The sequence below is a fragment of the Aricia agestis genome, chromosome 8 (assembly GCF_905147365.1).
Source record: "Aricia agestis chromosome 8, ilAriAges1.1, whole genome shotgun sequence".
Classification (NCBI taxonomy): domain Eukaryota; kingdom Metazoa; phylum Arthropoda; class Insecta; order Lepidoptera; family Lycaenidae; genus Aricia; species Aricia agestis.
The window spans coordinates 4,398,145-4,409,389 of record NC_056413.1 but is presented as its reverse complement, the minus strand read 5'-3'; the positions used below and the strand labels follow the sequence as shown (position 1 = coordinate 4,409,389).

General features: G+C 41.4%; 1 protein-coding gene across 1 annotated transcript; it reads left to right on the top strand.

Annotated features, from left to right (window-relative positions):
* The first annotated feature begins 7,900 nt into the window (after positions 1-7,900).
* Positions 7,901-9,406, top strand: LOC121729521 (cytochrome P450 6B5-like). The gene has a single exon (XM_042118061.1). The coding sequence runs from the start codon at positions 7,901-7,903 to the stop codon at positions 9,404-9,406; it is 1,506 nt and encodes a 501-aa protein (XP_041973995.1).
* The last annotated feature ends 1,839 nt before the right edge of the window (positions 9,407-11,245 follow it).

Below are 11,245 nucleotides of genomic sequence, written 5' to 3'. Positions count from 1 at the left end.
CTTAAGCCCCGCCCACAATGATGACGTCAGGACCTAGTTGAAAATCACAGTGCACAGTTGCTTAGGCCAGCTCCTCTTTGTATGAGCTCCGTGTTTCTCACTCTGCTTTTTCGGTCGAGTGCCTAAACAAGTGTTTTTTCGTAGATTTGTTAATTTGTATATTTTTCAGTTTGTTTTAGTGTATTTTTTACTGTTGAAGTTCTTTTGTTGGTCGTAGGTGTATAATATTGTGATTGTTTTGTTGTAAGTGTCGTTTTAGTAGCATAATACGTGTTTAACTTAGTTTAGCCGGCATGGACGCGGAACCGCCCGACCCGGGCGGCGGGGGCCTTGAAAAACAATTAGATGCACCGCTAAGTTCCAGAAAACGGGCTAACCCCGACAGCATCTAAAAGGGTAACAGACAATTCGAATTCTACTCCCTCTATTCAAATGACCTATGTATGTCCTGATTTCGAAAATAAAAAACTGTATACGAACAATGATGTCGCACCATTTGTAGTCCATGTCCAATGTCCAATGAGCAACAATCCTCATGGTCCCCAACCCGATCTGTTGTCCTGACTTTCTCAGGACAAAAACTCCCTCCACGCGTTTATTGCTACTTCACATCATTACCCGTTGAAACCTACCTACTCCCGATCATTCAATGCAATAAATGTTGTCGTTTCGGGCACGTTGAAGCCCTATGCCGATCAAATCCTCGTTGTTATAAATGTGGCCAATCACATGAAGCAGAAACTTGTGAGGTTACCAATCCAACTTGTCTGCTTTGTGGAGGATCTCATAATGCTAATAGCTCATCCTGTCCCGAACATGCTCGCCAAAAGGAGATAAAGGTTGTTATGTCACAGGAGTGTATCCCATACACGGAAGCTTCGGCTCGATTTCCCCATGTGAGACGCTCCTTTGCCGACTCTGCCAAGACCTCTCCCTCCTCTATTACCCCTGCTTATCCCAGCCTGCAATCCAGAGCCCAATCCAAATCTCCTGTCACAACCTCATACAGGAAAATTGACAAATGACATTTCACCGAACGACAACTTTATTGACTACCCTCATCCAGTTAATCTCCCGATTTGGTGACTCTGGGCTACCGAACAAATCTCGTGCAAACCTGACTAAGCTGCTTATTACAGTTCTTAATAATGGATCAGTTCCCGATGATCCAGTGGAACTGCCGGAGCATTAGGAACAAAAAACAGGACATAATATGTAATATCGCAAATAGTTTTAAGCCATTGATTATTGCCGTCCAGGAAACATGGCTAAAGCCTGGTTCGCGTTTTCATGTCCCTGGCTACTCATGTTTCCGGGACGACAGAGTTGATGGCAAGGCTGGAGTAGCCATTTTGGTCTCCAGCAAATGTACATATTCAGTAATGTCTTTGCCTGTACATAGTAGTTTGTTTAATATTGTGGCTGTCCGTATTGTAAATACTGTATATATATATATATCTGTATATATTCCCTCTCCCAATCCTAGAATCCTTTCCGAACTCTCATCCATCCTGTCCTCTATATCTCTTCCTCGGGTTGTATTAGGTGACTTTAATGTTCACCATACATCCTGGGGGTCCTATTTTAATGATCCTAATTCATCCCTATTCATGGTCATCTTAGATGATAATGACCTAGTGGTGCTTAATGATGGATTTCCCACTCGTAGGGTCTCGCCTTTGCAGAACCCTAGGAGTGTGGTAGATCTCTCGCTGTGCTCACCGGCCATTTCATCGTGTTCATGGTCCGTCCTGTCAAGTTCCTTGGTAGCGATCACTTCCCTATTAGTATTATAATAACATACTCGACAAGACAGACTATAGCCCCGAATCCTCCCAGATTTAAATACAATATCCAAAAAGCAAATTGGCAGGATTTTGCGATAGCTACGGACTCCAAAACAAACCTAATTCCAAACTTAAACACAAATAATCCTCACATTCACTATCAAAATTTAAAGCATGTCTTGTTTGCAACAAGACATGCTTTAAATTTCCGGCGGCAGAGATTTCCATTCCGTTAAAAAACACAGCATCTCGCAGATCGTCTTCGCCGTGGAGGGATGAGGAATGTACAGCAGCTTGTAGACGTCGCAAGGGTGCTGAAAGACTTTACTCTAGGTCCATGACCATGTCAAATTTCCTAAATTACAAAAAAAATTCGGCCGAGGTTTCAAAATTATTTTCTGAAAAAAAGAAGGATGGCGACAATTCTGTTTAAGTTTGTCTCCTTCATTGTTGGCTCCCCCGACGGCTCCATCTTTCAATGAACTTCGCGTTTTTTCTTCTTTAGGATCTTCTTCAAACTGGCTAGACTCACCATTTTCTGTGGAGGAATTTCGTCTGGTTCTAAGTTCACTAAAGGATACCGCTCCTGGTGCAGATGGAATCCCATATTCCTTTATTGTCAACAGCGGACCAGACACACAACATCTGTGTCTCAGGATTCTCAATGACATTTACCAGTCGGAAGTTCCTCCGGAGGAATGGCGTTCACAAATTATCTTACCCATTCTTAAGCCAGGTAAACCCAGCAATGATCCTACCAGCTATAGACCTATAGCTCTGTCGGCGACTTTAGGAAAAATTTTGGAACATTTAATCAAGAACAGATTGGAGTGGCTAATGGAGAGTCGGGGTGTGTTATCTAAAACACAGTTCGGTTTTCGAAAAGGCTTTAGCACCACGGACAGTGTAGCAACACTCGTGACCGATATCCGCATCGCCTTTTCGAAAATGGAACATGTGGTAGCGGTGTTCCTGGACTTATCATCTGCGTACGATAATGTCAGACTTCCGGTGCTCAGGCAAAAATTGCTTCAGCTGAGTGGCTCGACAAGGATGAAAAACTATATTTGCAACTCCCTTTCTTCCCGTTCCGTCGTCATCTCTACCCAAAATTCCCAACTTCCTCCTAGTATACCTAGTCTACCAAGGCATACCTCAGGGTATTGTCCTCAGTCCCAGCCTTTTCAATTTTTATACCTACGACGCTGACCTCGTCGTCAATAGTTTTTGTGAGCTTTTCCAATACGCAGATGATTGGGCCATGTATATTGCCTCAAAAGATATTGCGGATTGCTCCGCCCGCCTCAACTCTGCCATTCGCTATCTTACTGAATGGATGGATAGACATGGTTTGTCCATTTCTATCGCCAAAAGCTCTGTTGTTGTTTTTTCTCGTTCCAGAAACATACCAGATGTCAACATCGGTCTAAACCAACAAGTGCTCCCGGTAAAGGATACAGTTAAATTTTTAGGCGTTTATTTGGATTCTAAGCTGTCTGGTGTACACCATATCAACTATGTAGCGAAAAAATGCGAAAAGAACATAAACGTCCTACGCTCTCTCTCAGGTGTCTGGTGGGGTTTACATCCTTTTACGCAGAAGCTGATTTACAATGCTCTGATCCGAAGCCACCTTGACTATGATTCCTTCCTTTTAGAACCATGCAATAAAGTACCTCTAAAGACTCTCGACAGGATTCAAGCTAAATCACTGAGAATAGTGGTCGGAGCTATGAGGTCCACACCTATTAACGCCTTACAGGTTGAATGTGGGGATCCCCTTCTTAACATCAGAAGGCAGTACCTTGCTGACCGATTTGTGTTTAAGTTATTTCAAAACTCCTCCCACCCACTCCTTCGTAAACTTCACACCCTTTCGCAATTAGTTGGCTCTTCAAGCTACTGGTCGCATAGGGATCCTCCTTGCATCCTGATTAGCTACCAAAAACTCTCCCGTCTACCTTGCCCTATTTTCCAATCTAGATTAAACTCCCTCTTTTCCACTCCCTATAATGCACTTACCCTCCATCCAAAAGTGCTTCAAAATTTTCCAATTGATAAGGGCTCCGTTTTTGCTTACACACAATTCAAACAAATTATTAATCAGCATTAGGGACTGGCTGCTTATTTTCACAGATGCATCTAAGCTCTCGGAGGGCAGCTGTGTTGGAGTGGCTGTATATATCCCTAGAGTCAATGTGGTGCTAAATTTTAAATTACCTCCAAATTCATCTGTGTTTACAGGGGAAACCCTAGCTATCTTAGAAGCACTTACCTTTGTTGAGTCACACCACCTCAATAAATCTATCATATTGTCGGATTCTAGAAGTACCCTGGAGGCCATTAACTCCAATCAGTTTCGCTCCAAGTGCAAATTTCCTTTGGTCTTGAAAATAAGACAGCTTCTCCTTAAGTGCTACACAGAACATATCCAAGTTGTTCTGGCTTGGATACCAGGACATAGTGGAATTACCGGCAATGAAAACGTAGATGCATATGCTAAGGCCGCAATAACAACAGGTGCCTCTAGCCACTATATGGTTTATTGCCAGGATTTAATTCCTTTAGCTAAAGACAACACGTATACCAATTGGAATAATTAGTGGACACGAACCAGTGTGAATAAGGGTAAATACTATTTTGATATCCAGAATAGTATCCCGTTTAAACCCTGGTTTTCTAAATTTAAAGAAGCAAGCAAAACAGTGTGCTCAACAGTTTGCCGAATCAGACTGGGTCACTGCTGTTCACCTGTTTTCTTAGCCAAGATTAGGGTTAGAGACAGTTCTCTTTGTGAGTGTGGCATAGACGAGGGCACTTTAGATCACATTTTTTTCTCTTGTCCACAGAACCAATCCTCTCTATATGATATTCTTCCTCCTAACATCCCTCGCCCTAGCAATTTAAAATCTGTCTTATCCTTTGTAAATACTCCCTTTGTAAAAACTTTGTGTATATATATACATACTAACCAAATTAAATTATAAGGTGTGGTACTAACTCTTCATGTTTGTGTTTGTTTTAGGTTAAGGAATTGTCAACAGACACCGTACGCCTTTCATAATTACCGTACCCTTGTTTTTCCACAAAACCTCTCATAAGGCAGAGTATTCGTCAACGCACTCTGACATTGGCGATTCACCATAATAAATAAATTCACCATAATAAAGAAGGAGCCATATTTTAAAAGAAGAAGAAGTAGTACATTTCTTCGCTTTCTACTTTTATCAAAGTTTTACATAGGTACAGTTCGACAAGGCTTTATTTGAACGTGGCGAGAAAAGGAACTAAACGCTTCTATCATACAAAAACGTCATTTTTGACATGTGTTTGACAATTCTCCTTTACCAGCAGCGCTTCCGTCAATGTCACCTATGTTCAAATAAAGCCTTGTCGGACTGTAACTGGCTATTGAGCTTCAAAAATTTATTAACACGTTCAGTGCCACCAACTCACCTATATTATAGTTCACGTAAATTTGATTCCAGTGCTGCCGACTCACCTGTATAGTTCAGTGTTTTTCATCACTAATATTCCCAAAATGCATCCGTATTTTCTGCTCAAAATTATAATTTAGACTAAATATAATATCATCATCATCATCATATCAGCCTATAGTCGTCCACTGCTGGACATAGGCCTCTCTCAATGAACGCCAAGATGACCGATCTCCTGCTACTCGCATCCAACATGGGCCTGCAACTAAGCGGAGATCGTCGTCCCACCTGGTTGGAGGTCGACCTACACCCCGATTTCCCAGCCTTGGTCTCCATTCCAGAGTAAGTTTACTCCAGCGATCGTCTGTTCTTCGAGCTACGTGACCAGCCCAGTTCCACTTCAGCGTACTGATTCTCTGCACTATGTCGGTGACTTTAGTTCTTTGACGAATTGTTTCATTTCGAAGCTTATCCGCCAAAGAAACTCCGAGCATAGCGCGTTCCATAGCACGCTGAGCGACGGAAAACTTACGAGCTAGCCCTGCTGTAAAAGGCCAGGTTTCCGCCCCGTAGGTCATAACGGGAAGCACGCATTGATCGAAGACTTTCGTCTTCAAGCTCTGCGGAATATGCGACGTGAGAATGTGGCTTAGCTTCCTGAATGCTGCCCAACCCAACTGTATCCTCCTATCGGTTTCTCTCTCGAAGTTATGTCTACCTACCTGCAGTATGTGCCCCAAATAGACATATTCCGTTACGACTTCGAGAAAGACACCGTTAACTGCAACCGGTCTCGGGAGAACATGTTCGTTGAACATGACTTTCGTCTTGTCCAAGTTCATCCCGAGACCGATCCGCCGGGAAGATTCATTTAGGTCGTTCAACATTTCCTGCAAGTCCTCCAACGATTCTGCCAATATGACGATATCGTCAGCGAAACGAAGGTGTGAGAGGTACTTGCCATTAACGTTTATGCCACGTCCTTTCCAGTTTAGGGTCTTGAAGGCGTCCTCTAACGCATTTGTGAACAGTTTCGGGGAAATAATATCCCCCTGTCTCACTCCTCGATGCAAATAGATTGGCCTTGTTGTGGCCCCCTGTACTCGGACGGACATAGACGCGGCATTATATAGACCTTTCAAAACTTCGACGTAACGCCAATCGACTTGACATCGTTGCAGGGCTTCCAGAACAGCCCAGGTCTCAACAGAGTCAAAAGCCTTCTCATAGTCCACAAAGGCAAGGCACAATGGCTGCCTGTACTCATGTGACTTTTGTACAACTTGCCTTAAGGTGTGAATATGGTCTATGGTGCTAAAGCCTCTGCGAAACCCAGCCTGCTCCGGTGGCTGGCATTCGTCAAGTTTATTGGATAGGCGATTCGTAATGATCCTAGAAAACAACTTATATATGTGACTCAAAAGCGAGATGGGTCTATAATTTTTAAGAAGGGTGTTATCGCCCTTATTTTTTCTTTACTCAAATGTTGAGAAACCTTCCGAAAGTTATCCTAAAAAACACTACAATTAATGGACACGATGCATCGGCCGCGCGTGACATGCCCCCGCGCGCGCGCCTCATCCCGCGTCACCCCCTCCCATTCCCCCGCGCCGCGAGTGACCGTTCTGCAACGATTTTAAAATTTAGCCCACGTTAAGGTGTTGGTACGTCAAACTGGTCCTAAATCCTAACAAGTAATAGCCCGGGGCCTCCTTAACTTGCAGTCCGGTCCTGGGAGTAGACCAGCTTCTTTTTCAAAGTGGTCCAGCCTCCAGGTACCCCAGGGGTCCACGGAAGACGGGGGTCTACTTTTATTGTAACAAAAAATGGGGGTCCACAATCGTAAGCGAGGGTGCATGCGGTTTAATTTAGTTCCTATTTATATATATAAAACTCAAAGGTAACTGACTGATTGACATAGTGATCTTTCAACGCACAGCCCAAACCACTGGACGGATCGGGCTGAAATTTGCATGCAGGTAGATGTTATGACGTAGGCATCCGCTAAGAAAGTATTTTAATCAATTCCACCTCCAAGGGGTTAAAATAGGGGATGAAAGTTTGTATATAATAATACTTCTTAACGCGAGCGAAGCCGTGGGCAAAAGCTCGTTACTTATATACAGGATGTAACAAAAATAAGTGATAATACTTTAGGGTGTGTACGTGTTCCTTGTAGAGAGTTCACTGTGAAAGTAGCAGCGCTGAAGTAGCAGGTTTTGAGTCCACTGAATTAGTTCAGTGAACTCAAAACCTGAAAATACGCGAATATCACTTAGCGGCCTTTTTTCTTATGACGGCAGCATATACATATATACATATTATCACTTATTTTGGTTACACACTGTAGAAAAGAACTAAAAAGTAGGCTTGACTTTTCCTGTACTTAGTAGGTATTTTATTGGTGTAAATAACTCATCTGCCAGATATAATTATTATTATTTATTATTATGATATAATTATAAAATTAAATTTTAATTAAGTATGTTATATTTTGAAATGAACTGCGCATATTTTTAACTTCCTTCTAACCTAAATTATACATAGGAATTTTGATAATGCGAATAATACCGGTTAAGTTGTGGTCATATTTTTTACATGTCATACCAGTTTTATATTGTAGTTTATTTTTAGTTGTATAGTTTATTGTCTACTAGTGCAGCTGTGAGGTTAACTATGATATTTCAACTTCTAATTGTTGCAATTTTAGTCCTTGTGGTCGTGTACCTGAAAGGTGTGAAAAATGAACAATACTGGAGAAAACGAGGTGTTGTTTTTTACCAAAGGAACAAGGTTGTGGGTATCGCCTGGGATTATATCACGCAAGATCGGGCGTTCTTCGAGCATTTCCATGACATATACAAGAAATACCCTAACGAACCAGCTGTCGGAATCGGCTCTGTTCTGAAACCAGCAATACTGCTCAGAGACCTTACTAACATACAGCACATAACGTCTACAGAATTCAACGCCTTCAACCACAAAGGATTCGAGATCATAGAAGAGGACACGCTAGCTAACAACATCTTCCTCGTCAACGGTAGAAAATGGAAGCTACTGAGGCAAAGCATGTCCCCCCTGTTCACGTCGAGTAAACTTAAATTGATGTATCACACTATTGATAAAAGCGCTCGAGACATCGTCCCGTATATGAGAAGTAATCCGAAACTAATGAAAGGAAATGCATTGGAGACGGTTTCGACGTTTTGCAGCGCAGCCATGACGGCAGCGGTGTTCGGAATCTCAGCAAACTCCATCTTCGAATCACCATTCCTAAAAATTATACAAAACGTAGTCAAGCCGACGTTTTGGCTGGGATTGAAGTTCGTCTTGAGCATAAATGCGCCGGTTCTTGTAAGGATCTTCAAAATAAAGTTTTTCAGTCAAGCTGAAAAATTCTTCGTTGGAGCCATCAAAAATCTCCTAAAGTCGAGAGTAAATGAGCCCATAAAAAGACACGACTTCGCTGATCTATGTGTGTCTATACAGAAGAATGGGATGTTAAAAGATGAGGAAACGGGATTGGAAGTCGACCCTACCGATGAGTTGTTGGCCGCTCAAGCTTTCTTCTTCTTTACGGCTGGAGTGCATCCGACCGCCACTGCAATTTACAACACTTTGCTTCTCTTGGGCCAACATCCGGAGGCACTCAAGCGTTTGCACGACGAAATTGACGAGGCCTTTGATAAAAATGAAGGCAACATGAGTTTCGACGTCGTTGCCCAATTGGAATATCTCGATATGGTGCTCAATGAGTCTATGAGGCTTTACCCACCCGTCGGCTATGTTTTACGAGAGTGCGTTAGTGACTCGGTGTTGCCCGTTGGGAATATTAAGATAGAGAAAGGAACCACTTTATTTATACCGATATTTCCAGTACATCGCGACGAAAAATACTACCCGGACCCCGAAGTTTTTGATCCGGAAAGACTTTATCGGGATAACAAAGCTAAACTGAATGAGAAGGCTTTCCTACCGTTCGGTAAAGGTAACAGAATATGTATAGGCGCTCGGTACGCCACAGCGCAAGCTAAAGCTGGATTGGTCCAACTATTACGGAATTTCACCGTCAAGACCAAAGTCTTTGGAAATGACATCAAATACAAGAAAGACCAAATTCAGGTTCAACTTACGAACGTTGATGTTGAGTTTATCGAACGAAAAGTAAAATGTTACTTATAAATAATATAAAATAAATAAAACAAAAAGCCTTTTATTTCTTGCTATGATACAAATGTAATAGAATAGAGTTAATGTTATAATAAAAGTTTACAAACAGTGGTAATAAATAATAATGACTATAAAATATCTAAACTGCTAACTCTTAATTTACTTGCGACTATTAACTAACTATACTACTATACAACTCTACTGTTAATTACTTAATTAATGTTAACGTAACTTTTTTTTTCTCTGCAAGAACCCCTCTCAGTTGAAGGTGAAGGCCTCCTCTAAAGAATTCCATTTTTCTCTATCTCGAGCAACTGTTGGCCAGGAGCGACCGGCTATTTTTATTATTTCATCCTCCCATCTCGTATGTGGTCTGCCTTGGAGGCGTTTACCATACAGGCCAGCCCATTTAGTTATCCTGCTAGTCCATCGGTCGTCCTCTAGCCTCGCTACGTGAGGCTACTACTTCCATTTTAATTTTCTAGCGTAGGTTAAGGCATCTTTCGCTTATATTGGAGTGGCGGATTATTTTTTATTTTTCTGATGTTGAGCATACTTCTTTCTATGCCGCGTTGGCAGGTGGTAATCTTGTTTTTAATTTTGTTAGAGAATTTCTAAGTTTAACACGCGTAGGTCAGGAAGGGTAGGAGGCAAGTATTCATCGCTTTCGTTTTTATACTTATGGACAAGTTGCTTTTAAATATCTCGCTAAGCGACCAGTATTTGTTCCACGTATTTTGCGCTCTTCGCTCTACGCAATTCGTTTAGTTTTCTGTCCAATCCAATCAGTTTTCCTAGGTATGTGTATTGTGTACGTATCAGTGTATTGCAGAGTTTCGTTGTCTATTGATATATTTCTGTATTTTGAGCTGTTTGTCATGATCATTGTTTTTGTTACATTCATTTCTAGTCCCACATGTTTGCTAGCCGTGTTTAAGGAGTCGATCAAGGATTGGAGTTGTGTGCTCGTTTCCGATAACAGAACCAAGTCATCTGCAAAACGCAGGTGACATAGATAATTCCCTTTGATGTTGAGTCCCATTTTTTCCCATTTTAAATTCTTTATTATTGATTCTAGGATCAATATAAATAATTTTGGGGATAGGGGGTCTCCTTGTTTTACCCTTCTTTTTACAGCAAATGTAGGTTCAGTGGTTTCCAACTTTATTCTTGCTACACTATTATTATAAATATTTTTGATTAATTCTATATATTTTGGATGAACTCCCTGGTCCTGTAGAGCAGTCCATATACTAGAGTGTGATACATAGTCGGAGGCCTTTTTATAATCAATGAACGCTATGTAGAGACTTCTTTGTTTTTCCTGACATTTTTGTATTATAATTTCCAACGTATGTATGTGGTCAATCGTTGAGAAACTTTTTCGAAAGCCAGCTTGTTCGATCGGTTGTTTTGCTTCCAGCGTCCTGCTAATTCTGTTGTTAATAATTGTAGCGAAAAGTTTGTAGAGACAAGAGAGAAGGCTTATCGGTCTGTAATTTGTAATATATTTTGCATTTTCTTTTTTGTAAATCAAAATAATCTCTGACTCTTTCCACTGTGACGGTATTTCAGCTGTTTCTAATATTTTGTTAAAAAGGTAAGTTAAGGGTGGAGTAAGGTGATGGCAAGCAATCTTTATGGCTTCGTTGGTGATGCCGTCCGGCCCTGGGCTTTTGTATATTTTTAGCCTTTTAATTGTCTCGGTCACTTTCTGATATAGGTGGAATATTTTCAAAGTTGGTTTCATTTGTACAGTTTTTGTGGTTGCTATATTCGTTTGTTCTGGCACTATATAGATTTTTGTAAAACTCTGTTGCTGTATGAATGATATCTTTTCGATTTTTAACC

Bases quoted from the DNA above. Each gene is read 5' to 3' on its own strand.
- LOC121729521 (XM_042118061.1), top strand. From the start codon at position 7,901: ATGATATTTCAACTTCTAATTGTTGCAATTTTAGTCCTTGTGGTCGTG.